Here is a 16,538-nt window from a genome sequence, read left to right on the forward strand (position 1 = left end):
CCAGTCTAAGGTCACAAAAACAGAGAAGCAGCTGGGGTGAGAACTCAGGGTCCTTGGCTGCTTTTTCTCCAGCTGACCTTAATTCGAGTAGTCTCATTTCTAGATGGGAACTACTGGCTTCAATTGAAGATTTTTAAGCCCCATCTTTTCTTAATGCACAGAGGAAGAGGAAGACACTGGCACATTGTAGGTACTGAATAATTGGGTTGGTTGGCTTTTGCTTTTATGGATTAATCTTACTTTATGCAACTTAAGAAGGTTAAACTCATGGGACTTCCTGGTGGTCCAGTGGCTAAGACTGCACTCTCAATGCAGGGAACCTGGGTTCGATCCCTGGTCAGGGAACTAGATCCCACACACAGCAACTAAAAGATCCTGTGTATCACAACTAAGACTCAGCGCAGCCAAATAAGTAAATTAAAAAAAAATCTTTTTTTAAAGAAGACAATTCAAATAATGAATTTCTCTCCTTATTCTCTCCAATGAAGTGATCAGAGGTTTGAATTGCACCCCACTGTCCCATTGCAAATCTGAGTGTGGATCTGACATTATAATATGATGTTTATTGAATCAAAGGAAAGGCTTTTTGAGGAAGACACACAGACTTAGAGTAATTCTGTTTTAAGCTTCTGGAGGCATGTGAGAATCTTCTTTGAAGGAAAGACGCTGTCAACACTTAAGCGTATACAAACGTCCAGGGAGTTAGAACACAGCACAAATACTTCCTACACCTATTTCAAATATGTGATTAAAACAGACATGAAATGATGCTAATTGCCTATTAGCCATTCGGGCCTAGTAGTTTTGAATTTGCTTATCATCATGATTATAAATCATATTTTTATCAAAATCTTCCAATCCATTCAATGTTCTTCCAGTCACCATCCTGAGGAATAACACCTCTGTCGTCCTGAAACTTTCACAGATTCATGTTCTGCAGGGCAAGTTCCATCGTCCATGGAATCCCCAGGGTAGCATAAGAAGACTCCTATGGGGCTTCTTCTTCAGACCCTCAGAGACCAGGGTTTACAGTTTTCTGGTACACAAGTGACACACTAGGAAGGAACAAAGGAGAACTGACTGAAGGGTCTTCCTACAGCTCAGGACTCTGTGCCACATCCCATCACTGCCAACCACTATCCTCAGACCAAACACCACTCTGCAGTCCCAGCTGCGGGGAGTGCCTCCAGGACAGGACCCCGTGATATCCTGGTCATTCATTAATTTTCACTGTACACATTCCATGTGTCAAGCACTGTGGCAGACTCTGGAGGTACAGGGATGACCAGATACAGAAGTGGTCCTTCTCACATGGCACTCACAGTTCTTCAAAAGCCCAACTGGCTCATGGATCAGCTGCTCATGAAAATCCATAGCAGGGATTTCCCTGCTGTGCTGCAGCATAGCCAAGGCACTTGGGTTAGAATCTTTGCTTGAGTCCGGGGCCTCAGAGGGAGGGGCTCATCAGATCACTGACTTCTGCATCAGATCACTGACTTCTGCATCAGAGGGTTTGCAAGGAGCCAACTTTGCAATCTCTGTGAGCTTACTGGGAGCCACGCAGCATCTCTGCTCTCAGAGAAGGCGGGTTTGGATTACTGTCAGCCTGGAGGCCATGGTGGGAAGGTTCTGGGCTATAGCGAGGTTAGTGCACAGTTGTAGGCATCCTTGCTGCCTGGGAGCCTCGCACATGGTCTGTGTGTTTCTCACCCTGAAGCTAAAGCTATTGCAAAACTTGAAGAGCCGCCTGACTGGAGACCCATCTGCCTCCCTCACCCTCTGTGCTGACTGCAGATCTGCCTGTCTCCAGGGACTCTCCTGTACCTTCCCCCTCTGAAACCCAAAATGGCTCTCAAATTTCCTGTCAAATACCCAGGAGGAGATCCAACTTGGGTATCAGGAAGAGTCTGGTTCTGCTAACTCAACAGAGGCTGCAAATGCCATTGGAGAGTGAGCGCAAGGCCCACTCGGCCCAGCTCAGAGACTGGGCTGCTTCTGAGGCTCCGACAGTGGACGAGTCTGTCCTGGCACAGTCTCCTTTCACTAGCCTTGTTCCCCACAAGTATCACACAGAGACTTCCCCAAACGATTCCAGAGACCATGGTGTTCACTGCGTCACACACCTCCAAGGCAGTAAGCAGTCACCACACAGGGCACTCAGCTGGTGTCCGCAAAGGCTGCAATGTCTTCCAGGGCACCTACGCATCCCTGGTATCAGCATGGCACAGGGTCATCACAGAACAAAAGTGCTCCATCTCACAAATTCATTTTTTTCCCTCTCCGTCTCCTTAGTACCTCACACAGTGTGTTTAACAAAGAAGGTCTCAAAAATGCCACTGGTGGACACTAAAGATCAGGCTCTTCTGGAGTTTTATCCATTACCCTCATCTTTATGAAAATAATGGAATCAATGGGTGATAAGTGCATCACACAGCCCTCCTTCCTCTCAGGAGGCCCAGCCCAAGCTGCAGCTTTAAGGGGATTCTTGTTATCTTCCTGCGAGTTGGAGGCGGTGCCTCATGGCAGAAGGCAGTGCGGACCCATGGCTTCCCAGCCTAACACACAGGAAGGCTGAGAGACAGCCTAACATCTCAGCCCTCCCCCTGCAGCAGAACTTTCCCCGGCCTGTGGCCCCCCCTCCCTGGACTGCGAGGCCCTCGTACCAGAGTGGTGAACTTGTCCACGCAGGCATTGCGGATCTTCTCCGGGGTGGCAGGGCTATCTAGCCGGAAGAGCTCCTTAATCTTATTATCTGTGTGCTGAGCTCGAGCCGCACGGATGGCATCCTTGATGGCAAAGAAGATGGAGGCGCCCAGGAAGAGGGGCGGCTCCCCGACCGCCTGAGTGGACAAGAGCAGAGCAAAGACAGGGAATCAGGAGAGGGCCAGCCTCCACAGCAGCAGGTCTGGAGACCCTAGGGACCCCAGAGCAAGGCAGGAACTCAAAACTAAACAGGGGCTGAGAACAAGCAGTCTAATAAATGATTCCTCCTTGTGGGCACATGTCTTTTAAATTTCACTGTGTGATTTTCTCTGATGACACCATGCGAAAGTTGTATAAAGCATTATATTTGTATAAAGTTGTATACAGCATTATATTTTACAGACAAAAAAAAAAAATCTGATCCTTTCCTCATAGCAATAAACCTCAGGGAATAATCTACCTGCAACTCTGTCACCAATATTTACAGTCACCATAATTATACTTACAAGTTGCTGAAACAGAGGCATCATCACCAACAGGATGGAAACTATTTTCTAGCAAAGGTGGTTTCATCCCCCAAAGCATAGATCAGAGACTGCTCATAACAGAGTCAGCAGGGAGACTTGTTAAAAATGCAGGCCTGGGCTTCCCTCGTGGTCCAGTGGTTAAGAATCCACCCACCAATGCAGGGGTGGGTTCCATCCCTGGTCTGGGAAGATCACACATGCTGTGGGGCAACCACGCCCATGCAACATAGTCACTGAGCCTGTCTTCTACAGCCCGGGCACTGTAGGTAGAGAGCAGCCCCCACTCTCCGCAACGAGAGAAAGCCCATGCAGAAACGAAGACCCAGGGAAGCTGAATATAAATATATATATTTTTAATGCAGGTTTAAGGACCCTACCCCAAGCCTACTGAATCAAAATTTCTAAGGGTGAGTCCCACGGAGCTACCTTTCTATCCTGAGCCCCCAGTGACCTGACACATGCTAAAGTGTGAGAGCCGACGGCAAGGGCCACAAGTGTTCCAGGCCCTCCCACTGGAAAGTAAACTGAGATGTGTCTTGTTGATTACAAAGAATTATCTGTCTTCCTTCTTAGACCAACAACTGTATCAATCAGTTTCATGAATTTTATTAACTGTTTTTCATACTTATTGGGGACATGGAGGAAACAGAGGGTAGTTATAACCATCCAGGCATGCTGATCAAGGCTTAAGGTCTAGTGGTGGTCATTGAAGGAGGTGAAAGTGTGTGCACAGGGGAATGGGCTGATTCTCAAGAGACGACAGGGGTCTCTTGAGAGCATCTCTGGGACCAAGCTTCAGGGATGCACACCAGAGACGTGGGTGTAGGTCAGGACTTGACCTATAAGACTGACCTAAGGAATCCCTCTGAGTACACCCTGAAAGCTGGCTTGAATGACAGGGAGGTGGTGTCATCCTCAACCCAGTGCCCTATGCTCCCAGACGGGTCTGCTCACCGCCCCCCTCACCCCACCTCCAGCCCCGCCCGCTCATCATCTGCCCCAGGCTCCTATCCGGCCCCTCTCTCTCTCTTCCATGCAAGCTCCCTGCAGACCCCCATGGCGGGTGGTTTCCCACAGTGCAGATGGAAGGCAGCACAGGGCAGCACTCCAGGGCAACAGTACCTTGGAGGCATAGATGGCCTTCTTGTTGGGGCAGTCGCGAAGCAGGGACACCCTGAACTCTGTGGGGATGCTGCCAAACGCGGGGATCTTGTAGGTGCTGGGGCCACGGGTGTGCAGGCTCCCCTCGGGGGAGTAGTGTAGCTCCTCCAGGGTGAAGAGGCCCAGGCCCTGGACAAACGCCCCTTCCACCTGCAGGACAGACAGAAACCATGGCTACCCTGCCTCCCGCCCCCCATCCAAAGATAGGTGCTGCTTCCCACAGCAGGCACCAAGCCCCACCTGCCCAGGGGAACTGGAGAGAAGCTGAAAACAGCCCCCTACTGCTTCCTTCCCCGGCTCCTGTCCCAGCCTGGGATAACCGATCTGGGCCTTTGCCAGCATTGGTGTAGGCAGAGCAAAGGCAGGGACACTGATATCGGTTTCAGAACTTGTCAGCGGCTCCAGGAGGGGGACAGGCAGTGGTAGGCATAATTTCCTATGAAACCTACTTCAGGGCCGATGCAGAGTTCCTTCCATGAAGTCACAGGAGAAACGGCACCCCCGAGCTGAGAAGTGAGCTCGTGGGGTAATGGTGGCTGAGGGTGTCCCTCAGGGGACCACTACCCGCCGTGTACTGAGAGTGACCATGCATTTTGGGGCAGTCCCACAAGACAGGTTCGATCTCTGGGTTGTGAAGATCCCCTGGGGGAGGGCGTGGCAACTCATTCCAGTATTCTTGTCTGGAGAATCCCCATGGACAGAGGAGCCTGGCAGGCTACAGTCTACGGGGTTGCAAAGAGTGGGACACAACTGAGTGACTAAGCACACAGCACAAGACAGGACTTTCTTGGTTAGTAGATTCCAAGCTTTTTGAACTCCCAGTCCTGCCTGCCCTCTGGGAGAAGATGGCCCCTGCTGCAGCTCACAGATCTCTTGAAGGGCACATGCCCTCTGCTGGCCCACATGTCTGCTCTCCCAGCCTCACTGCTCAGAATCATGGTCTGTGGCACCATCACAGCTAAACAAGTGTGTTCAGAGGGAGACTAGACACTGAGCATCTCTGCATCTGCTATGCCAAGCTCAGTGCCTGCCCATAGGAGGGGCTCCCCACACCGTTGTTCAATGACTTACAAAACAGATTTATGACTAAGTTTCTATATACTCAGTGATTGTCCAGTTTTGGGAAATACAATGAACCTTTACTACTGCATGTTCAATACATCAGTTCTTGATTCCTCCCCCTGACACTGTTCTACCTGCTCTGCTCAATATTCTCATATTTTCCCAAAGTGACTTTCTTTCAGCCATCCCTTTATTCCTCTTGCTGGAACCTGGGGTGGACTCTCCACAACCTCAGGCTTGGTAGCATTTACTTGCTAGAGTACAACAGCCATCACCAGTGGAAGAGGAATAAAGAGGGGGAAGATGCCTCTGCCCTGAGACCCCACTGCCTGCACATCGAACTCAAATTCAATCCTCACTCCCCTCGGTGCCATGTGTGTGTTTGAATATTTAGTGTTCCCACTGCCCATCATCTAGGTTTCTGCTGTATGAATGCCCTTTTCAAGTTCATCCATGTGGATTTGTCTTCTGCCTGAGGAACTGGGTGGACTCTCATCCACTAAATCCCACTCTCAGGGGGACTCACTTGGCACCATGCTCAGACCTCCTTAAAAATAACATTGGGGAGACAGTGTGGCCAGGGTTCCTAGGAGGCAGTGGGGCACAGCAGTGGCCTAGTCCCTCACCACCCGGATCCCCCACGCGTCTTACCTGTCCAATATCGATGGCAGGGTTCAGACTGGAGCCAACATCCATGACAATGTCTGTGCGGAGGTTCTAGAATGAATAGCAAAACAAAAGCGGTTTGAGAAGAAAGGGATGTAGGGAATAACAGATGGGTCATGGCAACCCTTAGGTTATTAAGAGCAACAAGAATAGTTCTTTCCCAAGCAGAGCGCTCCAGGCACCCTCAGGCAGCAGTGTGAGTAGGAAGGGCAGGCACGCAGCTTCCTGGGGCTTTGAACCTGAGTCCAGGTCAATCATGTAAGAAGGGCACTGACAAATTACATTCTGTGGGCTGAACGCAGCCCATCCCCTGCTTTTGTGGAACTTGTGAGCTAATAATGGTTTTCATGTTTTTAAATGACTGACAAAAATAAAAAGAATATGTTGTGACGTGAAAATGATATGAAAATCACATTCCAGGTGCATAAATTACATTTTGTGGGAACACATCCACGCTCATCTCTTTGCATACATTCCTATGTATTTTCCGACTACAAGATAGAGTGGAATAACTGAGGCAGAGTCTCTGTGGCCCAGAAAATCTCAAATATTTACTTTTTGGTTCTTTACAGGAAGTTTGCCAAGCCATGACTTAGCACACTATTTTCCCAACCAGAAAGTTCATTCCTCTGCTCTCTGTATTACAGTTTTAGATGTTTCTCTTTTCCCCTTTCATACTAACGTTTTGCAAACTTCTCACCTTATGATCCCCTGTCAAGCAGTCAATTTCCACTTCTGAGCAAGCCACCCCGTAGGTGAAATAGTGGAAGGCATTCCCTGAGTTGGTCTCAAAGCTGTAGCCCAGGTTGGGAGTCCTGGGGAGAAAAGAAAATATCGCATATGAATAAGCTGGACATGTCCCCCCTCCCATAAATCTTAAGACCCTAAAGGCTTTATTTTTTATTCAGCTGTTCTTTAAAAAGTCAGTGAGTTCTCAACACTTAGAACCTGTCCGTGAAACCCCTGCAGGCCCGAGCATCTTGCCCCTTGTCTCTGCTCCATTTTGCCAATGGCCTTTACATGAATCATTCTGCAGAGCTGAGAGGTGCAGGGTCCCAGCATGCCGGCTTCTATGCAGTAGAAACAGAGGTGACAGGTTTGCCTGAGCTCATGGAGGACGTGCAAGTCACGCTCCAAAGGATCTACTGAATTAGAATTAAAGATCTCAGAACCAAAGGTTCCTTCTGGGCTGGCTCCTGGGCTGCTCACCTTTCTCAAGGTGAAAGGTAACAAGATCAGTAACCCATGCCAACACGGGTGCAGCCACCTGGTATTACTCTTCATCTATGGACCCCTCCTAAATTTCAACAGATGATTTGAGCAAAGGGTTGTTAAAAGAAGCAGATATTCTCTTTTACATTTTTTCTTTTTTTTCTATTCCTTTAAAAAAATTTATTAGCAAGTTTATTCTAGCATTTGGTGTTAGGTTTTAGACTTGGTTCATTTCTTTTTTTAAAAATTTCTTTATTTTAATTGAAGGATAATTGCTTTACAGAATTTTGTTTTTTTCTGCCAAATATCAACATGACCTTTGTTTTCAATCCTGACTATCTTATGATTCCAATTTTGCATGAGTTACATTGGTTGTGTGTGTGTATTCTGTTTATAGTACTCTGTACCTGAGCTATTCTATACCTTACACAGAAAGAATAATGTGAGCTGATGTATAAGAATTTGCATGAAAACAAAACCAATACAGGGCTGAGGGAAAAGGCTTCTCCCAAGAGATGGCCATGTTCTTTGACCTCTAACCTTATCAAGTTCATCTGGGTGTTCCCTGATAAAACTCAAGTTCTATAAACTCTAACAATGAAACAGGAACTTATAAGAAAATCTTCATTAGTTTGTGTTTGTATAAGTCAAATATTACATAACCAGGGAGCACTGGCAAAACATTGCTTTGCCCTAAAAAATACATATATATATTTATATTACATATATAGTCTATATATTTATAAATTTTCACACAAGACCTTTTAAAGCAAACATTGAACTATTTTTCACATCCACTGATCCGTGAAAGAAAAGGTCTTAGTTAGATTTCCCAGAGAAAGCTAAAACATTATGGCTAACAATAAATATGATCATTTCTTTTCACAGCTTCTAGATCAGACAGGCAGGGCCTCTGCTGAAACAGGGTCTCACTGAATTTTCAAGTTCCAGAAGACGCTTTATTCTAAATCTCATTTTGCGTTCCACTTTACATTTTGTAACAAGATCACGTGCTCTAGATCCTCCTCTCATTCTTTTGCAGGAGAGCCTGCTTAAAGCAATCTGACGCATAGCACAAAGTAACACACATGGGTAACCCTCAGAACACCAGACACCCCTGGTTCTTACAGGAGAATGCTGAGAGGCATGGCTGGCGAGGGACCCATTATGTCATAAAAGGAGACAGGTTCAGAGAGGGACCAGTGACCCCCCCCCCCCAAAGTGGAATAGTACACTTTAAGACCAGAACTAGAACAGAGGTCTTTTAATACGACAGCTCATGCTTTTGGCACATAGTTTGGTAAGCTCACGTATTTCAGGGCACCTTCAATACACTGAAGTTAGTGGAAATCCATTGGAGAGAGAAGCTTTTGGTGGACCTGCTCTCTCCTGACCAAAGGCTGACAGAGTGCAGTGCTGGAGGGGCCTGCAGAGGTTAGGATGACAACTCATTGTGAGAGGGGCAAGGTCAGCCCCTTACTTACCTGTAAAACCCAGTGGCAGACAAGCTCACTCTATCCTGGTAGGCAGCCATGACCTGAGGAGAGGGAATGGCCATCAGGAAGGTGGAAGCATGGCTTCCAGGAACCCCAGCCCGGCACTAAGCTTTCATGAGCTCCTCCTCCTCACCTGGAAGCTGATCAGCTTTTTTTCAACTGTGGCTGTCGCTTCCACATGGCACCTCCTGCTCTTCACCACCACCCCATGCACTCGGCCCTGGTCATCTGAAGCCTGGAGCACCACAGTAGCCTCTTAACTGGTCTTCCAGCTTCAAGTCACCTCCCTCCCTGCCATGTAGCCCAGTCCAGTCAGAGGGATCATCTTAACACACCACACAGTCCTTGTCACTCACCTACTCTAGAGCTTTCCATGATTGTCACTCACCCACTCTAGAGCTTTCCATGATTCCGCATTGGGTACAGAGCCACTGAGCAAATGCCTGACAGTAAGGATTCCAGTCTCCTCTATGGCTTTCAGTAACACACACATCGTTGCTACTCCAATCAAAACTCCAGCATTAACTCTCTCCCAATCCTTCTCATCCTTACACTTCTGCACCTTCATTTATGTGCTTCCTCTGCTCTATCTGTCCAGATCCTTTCCTTCCCTCAACAATCAGCTCAAGCTTGCCTCTTCCTCCACCTCTCCTTGATGACTCCCTACTCTGGCCATTACAACAGCAACTCTGCACAATGCTCATTCCTTACTTAACATACTAGCCTTGTGTTCTGTTAATAAAGTTGTCCACCTCTCCATCCATTCTATCTCTTTAGTCACTGCAGACAGTGACTTCAGCCATGAAATAAAAGATGCTTGCTCTTCGGAAGAAAGCTATGACAAACTTAGACAGTGTATCAAAAGGCAGAGACATCACTCTGCTGACAGAGGTCTGTATAGTCAAAGCTATGGTTTTTCCAGTAGTTGTGTACGGATGTGAGAGTTAGACCATAAAGAAGGCTGAGCATTGAAGAACTGATGCTTTTGAACTGTATGCTGGAGAAGACTCTCACCGAGAGTCCCTTGGACTGCAAGGAGCTCAAACCAGTCACTCTGAATATTCACTGGAAGCACTGATGCTGAAACTGAACTCCAATACTTTGGCCACTTGATGTAAAGAGCTGATTCATTGGAAAAGACCCTGATGCTGGGAAAGATTGAAGGCAGGAGGAGAAGGGGATAATAGAGGATGAGATAATTGGATGGCACCACTGACTCAATGAACATGAGTTTGAGCAAACTCCAGGAGACAGTGAAGGACAGGGAAGCCTGGTGTACAGCAGTTCATGCGGTTTCAAAGAGTCGGACATGACTTAGCAACCGAACAACTACATAATAAATTTTTATTTTTTTCTTCCTTCCTTCCTTTGTTCCTTCCTCTCTTTCAACATTCACAGCTCTAAATTTAATTTGTTGTTGATGTAGCTTGCATCATGATCATTGTCAACTACCAAGCACTTTATTATATAAAAGATGCTATTAAGTCCTTTGCAGACACTGCCTTATTTAATGTTCAGTACAACCTTATAAGATCAGTACTATTATTATATTCATTTTACAGATGAGCAAACTAAAGTTTACAGAAAGAATTTCTCTAGGATCTTTACTATATGACATCAAATATATACATAGATAGTAGTGATAGCAGTAATAGCTTGTCTTTTTCAGTTCAGTACAGACACTAAAGAGCTTTGATGTCCATCATGTCCCAATCACACTCTTCTGATAAAACCCTTTTGGAGGGTTACCTGCTTATAAGGAACACTAGACTACATGGCCAGGAGACGAAGACAAAGCCCAGGTCAACAGATTGTAGAGACTGTCGTTGAAAACATTGACATTGCCTTACAAATCCATGCTAAAACCCACACTATCAAAATCAACCCATATTCACGTGGTATCTATGAGTGTGTACAGGGAAGGACAGGTTGCGTGAGGCACAATAAGATGAGTAGGTCTAGGAGAAACAGCTTATTTTCTTTGACTCTTTTGAGGGAGACTTGTACAATCTGAGTTGGTTCATGTGTGGTCACATTTTATGGGTTACTATTGTATCCAGTCCTTTCATTGCCACATGAGGGGAAGGTCAAGTGGGGCCACCATTGCATGTTTGCTTGTGGGCGGAGCTGAGTCTCCCACCTGAGAGACATTTCCTGGCAGCTTCCCTCTGAGGGTTTCTGACGTGCAGGCTTCTAAACCAGAAATCAGAGACCTGGGCTCATTCCTCTCATGAGTGCTTGTATCACTCCTAAAATCACAGGGATGATATAAATTTGTGGGTAATGTCTTTTGGAGTTTCCCAGGTGGCTCAGTGGTAAAGAATCTTCCTGCCAAGCAGGAGACATGGGTTCGATCCCTGGGTCAAGAAGATCCCCTGGAGGAGGGTGTGGCAACACACTCCAGGTGCCTTGCCTGGGAAATCCCATGGACAGAGGCGCCTAGCAGGCTATAGTCGCAAAGAGTCAGAACAAGTGAAGTAACTGAGCAGGGACACAATGTCTTTATCCCTGTCCCCTCACAGACAAGAGTCTCTGTGGACCCAGACACCAGAGCTGGGTAATGCGGGAGGCTCCTGGGGCAGCCCTCTCAGAAATGGAGCTTTGAAGAAAATCAGACTCTAAGACTGAAGATGAATGGGATGTGGGATGAGTTCTGAGGGAAGAATTCTCAGTGAGGCAGGAGTAGCAGTCACCCCCATCTTCTGATGCTGGGGGCAAGTGAACCCCCAATTCCCTCAGGGCTGTCAAGATCTTGGATCAAAAATTCTCAAGTGCCTTTCCTCAACTATGAACGCTGTAGAGAAGGGGGCCAGCAAGGCTGAACATTTGCTTCTCCTGTGAAAGCATACAGACACCTCATCTTCTCTTTGCCTTTGTGACTAGATCCTGACCTCCTCTTCCTTCCCAGGGTCGGGGACACAGCCCTGCTCTTAATTTCTCTTTTATCTGCAAACTTACCCAGTCTTCCCAGGAGCCATCAGGATTCTTTCTCTTGAAGGGTTCCAACCTTTTCAGGATGGTCTGGCAAGCTTCCTAAAGAAGACAGCCCACATGGCAGACACATCAGTCCTCTGCATCCCCCAACTCAAGCAAAACCCTGAGGTTCTCCAAGCAGTGCTGTGCCCAGAGTGCCACTCAGACAGCCACGCCACCCTCTCAGCAATGTCCCAGGCCCAGGGTAGGAGCCACTGGCCCTTGTGCGGAGAGCACTTCACGACTCAGTCCGAAAGTTGACAAGAGGGGGAAACGCTGAGGGATCCCTAAGGAGGTGGCTTCTCCCTTCAAACTCCTTTTCTGATGACATGACCCATCTTGGGGCGGGGGGAAGCACTCGGTCTGACCTGGCTGACCCCCAGTCAAGGTCCAGTTTCAATCCACTGTCTCCTGCTCAGTTCTGCCACCAGCATGTGTGCCCTCCCAGAATCCCCTGCATTCCTCCAACCCCCCGCCCCCTCCACGCTCATCCTTCCAGGCCCTGATGGAAGCAGTAATGGTTCCTGGGCCCCTCTTCTAGCTTGGTGTCCTCCTGGTGAAGAGAACCAGAGGCATGGCCACCACCACAAGCCCGCAAGGGAGCCACTGCAGCTCCTATGTGGGGCCTCTGCCGGCCCCCTGCCTTGGGCTGGCCCTCGGCTCGGCAGTCCCTGAGGCTCCTTACATAGATGGCCTGTCCATAGATGTCGGTACTGACGGAGGCGGCCGTGGGAGAGGAGTTGGGCACCGTGTTAGTGCTCGTCTCACTGATATAGATCTTAGAGGTGGGGATCTTCAGAGCTCTGCTGGCCACCTGCGAACAGAGAGGACACGACCTTCCAGGGAAGGGCCTGGCAGGGCTTGGCTGCCTTCTCCCCAAGGTGGGATTCAGATTCACTCTTAACAGGCATGAAAATAATTTCATAAACCACAATTCTACTGAGGCTGCAATGTTCTCACGTCAGTCTGAATCTGAAGTAACACTTTATGGAGTGGTTTGGTTGGATTCAAAATATTCATAAACCTGATGGTGATGAATGATGCCTTTTTAAAACTAACCCTGGCTTTAAAAAAGATTCAGCTTGGCCAGTGCCCACAAGCCAAGCAGGTGTGACAACTCTAATCCAGCTCCACTGAGAGGAGTCTCACACATGTGAGGGAAGCCAGTTACCTTTAACACGCACCTTACACACAGGCACAGAGCCCTTAAGTGCTGGTGATGGAAGTGGCCCGAATCATCACCAGTACCTTTGCACAGATGGGGAAACTGAGGCCAAGAGAAGCAGCAGGCTCGCCCAAGGTCCCATGTAAATAAGCAGCTGGGCAAGGGCCAGAACCTGGGCCTACCTCTGCTTCTGGGATGTGGCACTGCTCACTTTTTCACAGCATCTTACCTCCCCCAGACATCACGGTGCTGGGGAGGATGGACACTGTCTCCAGACTGCTCACCTGGACCATCTTGGTGTGAAGGCCTTGGCCCATCTCTGTGCCCCCGTGGCTCACCAGCACGGAGCCATCTGTATATACGTGGATCAGAGCTCCTGCCTAAGGGAAGAGAAGAATGCCAAACACAAAATTCAGCAAATCCTAACTCAGTTTAAGGCCCAGGACCAAAAGTACTGGAGCCCAGGAAAAAGAAAACCAGCAGTAGCATTTCGAATAGAAACCTCAGACAAAAAAAAAAAATCAAAGTAGTATACATCTCATGATTTAATAATTTAGACCTTCAGTAGTTTGCAAAACTTTTAAAAAAATATATCTCTCTGTCACCCATCCTCAGAGGGAGGGCAGTCATATATGTTTGTTCTGCTTCTCTAGACAAACAGATGGGATTCAAAAGGCAGAGCAGCTGTCCATAGTCCAATAGTCAGGAACATAATAACTAGGCGTTGACCCCAGGTCAACTAGGGATGTACAAATTCAATTTCATTTAAACAGCAGAGTTCCTCTGCTCAGCCCTGCTCCCACGACAATGTGTTCTTGTGTTGTGCTCAGTCATGTCTGACTCTTTGGAACCCCATGGACTGTAGCCTGCCAGGCTCCTCTGTCCGTGGACTCTTCCAGACAAGAACCCTGGAATGGGTTATTTCCTACTACAGGGGATCTTCCCCAATCCAGGGATCGAATCCGTATTGCTTGTGTCTCCTGCATTGGCGGACAGATCATTATTACCAATGTGCCACTTGGGAAGTCTTGCAACAGTGCAAACAGAGGGGAATGAGACCCCAGAGCAGTGAAGATGGACAAAATTATACAGAGCAATTACCTGATTTAGAAAAGGAATTGTGAAGCTTATTCCAAATTTGGTAGGAATTATGCACAATCCTCTCTTTTTCCAACAATTCTCCCTAGAGGAAAGAAAAAAAATCCCATAGTAACTTCTCCACCATATTCATGTCAGATTGGACATGTTTTATGCAATATCTTTGTAAAATTGGAACAAGGTGTCCTTGGAAGCACCCACTCAGTCATCATAACTGAGTTGTGCTTCGACTGGGCAGACAAAGTGAGAACAGTGGGCATTTGGGTTCTAGATCCTCCAGTGGAGCTGGAACAAAGCCCACCCTTGAAAGTCTGGACCTTAAAGAGTCATCACTCTGCTTCCCTGAGAGGGATCAGGATTGGGTCAGAGCGGTCTGGTGGTCTTGGACTGTGAGGACGCCAGGGAAGAACTGTGGCTTGTTGCTGATAATACTTCCTCTGTGCTGTATATTTGCTTATCCAAGTAACTCTGTGAGAGAGAGGCCAGCACAATTATCCCCACTCTGCAGATGATGAAGCTGAGACCCAAGGAGATGGCGTGACTACGAAGGTCACATTTATAGACTGATGTCAGAGGCAGGCACATAACTATGGTGTTCTTAGTCCTGGGCCAAAGCATCGTCTGCCCAGAGGGAAGACAAACGTGTGAAGATGGACCACACTGCTATGATCCTGAGTGCTGTGACTCGGGGGCCCCTGGGCTGCAGAACATTTCAGGATCTCAAAGACATGGCTATGGATGAGTCAGCAAACGCAGCAGCCTTCTCAGTTATCTAGTAAGTTATTATTCTTGAGTTCAGCAAAAAGGCTATAAAATCTGAAACCCTAGAGAACCCCAGAAATGGCAACCCACTCCAGTGTTCTTGCCTGGAGAATCCCAGGGACGGGGGAGCTTGGTGGGCTGCCCTCTATGGGGTCGCACAGAGTCGGACACGACTGAAGTGACTTAGCAGCAGCAGCAGAGAACCCCAGAACGTCAGGCTCCTCCCCCGCGGCGCTTACTTGTTGAACTTGTCGACCTCACTTTTCCGAGCGTGATACTGAGAGCTCTTCAGGCACTCATCCCAGCACCTGGGCACGCTGAACCCCTCAAGCCGCTGGTTGAAGTGGGTCAGGTCCCCTTCTTTGTACAGGTTCTTCCGCCGCACCTTCCCAAGCAGAGAGACGCTGAGGCCGTGGCCGTGGCAAGAGACCAGGGGGGCGTAACCGGAAGTGGAGCTTCCCGCCTCTCCCCAGCGCCTGCCCATCCTCTACCCCGACGGAGATGTCCAAAATCCAAAGTAGGCTAAGCCCCTCTGACTTGTTCCTCCAAATTCCCAGCTTACTTCCTCTGCCGGCAGCCCACAGGTCACTGCAACTTCGCTCATCCAGTTCTCGGCAATGAACAGAGCCTGGGGCCCCCCAAAGCCCCGGAAGGCGGTGTTGGAGGGCAGGTTGGTCTTGCACAGCCGCCCAGTGCCCCGGATGTTGGGGATTTTATAGCAGTTGTCCATGTGGAATAGAGCTCGTTCCATTATCTGAAGCACACACAAGAAACCAGATTGGGAGAGACCAGTGCTTGTATCTCATTGGCTCCTCAAAAAAGGAGGCGAGCTTTCAGCGTCTGCACCCATCCCTGCCTTTGCCAGCCCCAGTCAGCCGCTCTTCTGTGGGCCCACAGTGTTTTTTTTCCTGGGATATCACAGCAGTCTCCTTAGTGCACTCCTGGCCTGCGTCTCTTCCCTCTAATCTATGCTTCGTACTAAAAGGTAAGATCATAGCAAGTCAAGCACTTGCTTCAGAGCGCCACTTGTTAACACCACAGTAAAATCTGTATATCTTTAAGTGTGGAATTGAGGACACTTTCTGACCTTTCCCCAGTATATCTTTTATCCTCTTTTCTGATAGCCTGTTACTCTCACCTCACCTTAACGCCCCTCCCCACCATATCCACCTGCTAAAATCCTCATTACGGCTCCCACTTGAGGAAGCCCCTCCCAGATCCTCTAGTTGGAATTCATTATTTGCCTCTTTTAAAAAGTTGGTGATTTTATTCCCGTTAAACTTGTACTACAAATAGTTCTAAGAACCTAATGCTTCCATAAGTCATGGAATGCAAACCGGCGGCCCCTCCTTCCACTCCCCGGAAGCAACCACTCCGTCAGTCGTTTACATTGTCTTCCACTTCTCCAAATAATGTGTTTACACTTCCATTTCTTGACTTGTTCAGTTTTAGACTTTTCTACCGTTTTCCCATCATGGGAAAGGAGGATTTAGTCCTCCCTCCCCCACCCCCGCCCCAACCCTCTTTCTCTTTGTACACACCGGCCTCTTGTCTCCCACCATCCCTTTATAGTTATATATTGATCTGATTAACAGTCCATTTAATAATTCTGTAAACATCACTTACAGTTGAACCCTGGAGTTATGCCAGAATTACTTCTCTCTTTATTGATAATATTTCCCCCTTGGAGCTAATAATTATCTTTACTTTTTG

At 48.0% G+C, this 16,538-nt stretch overlaps 1 protein-coding gene across 3 annotated transcripts in view; it reads right to left on the minus strand.

Moving 5' to 3' along the window:
• The window catches only part of XDH (xanthine dehydrogenase), a 68,297-nt gene continuing 52,209 nt past the window's right edge, over positions 451-16,538 (minus strand). For 2 of the 3 annotated variants that reach the window (XM_013967404.2, XM_005686386.3), the window contains exons 25-36: positions 15,388-15,579; positions 15,065-15,210; positions 14,067-14,148; positions 13,250-13,345; positions 12,486-12,614; positions 11,786-11,860; positions 8,816-8,868; positions 6,820-6,934; positions 6,105-6,170; positions 4,353-4,541; positions 2,664-2,840; positions 451-1,055 (exon numbers count right to left, since the gene is read on the minus strand). In XM_013967404.2, the coding sequence (XP_013822858.2) occupies positions 1,005-1,055; positions 2,664-2,840; positions 4,353-4,541; positions 6,105-6,170; positions 6,820-6,934; positions 8,816-8,868; positions 11,786-11,860; positions 12,486-12,614; positions 13,250-13,345; positions 14,067-14,148; positions 15,065-15,210; positions 15,388-15,579 (1,371 nt within the window). In that variant the 3' untranslated portion in view covers positions 451-1,004. 3 annotated transcript variants of the gene reach the window in all.

This window comes from Capra hircus, chromosome 11 (assembly GCF_001704415.2).
Source record: "Capra hircus breed San Clemente chromosome 11, ASM170441v1, whole genome shotgun sequence".
Taxonomy (NCBI): Eukaryota; Metazoa; Chordata; class Mammalia; order Artiodactyla; family Bovidae; genus Capra; species Capra hircus.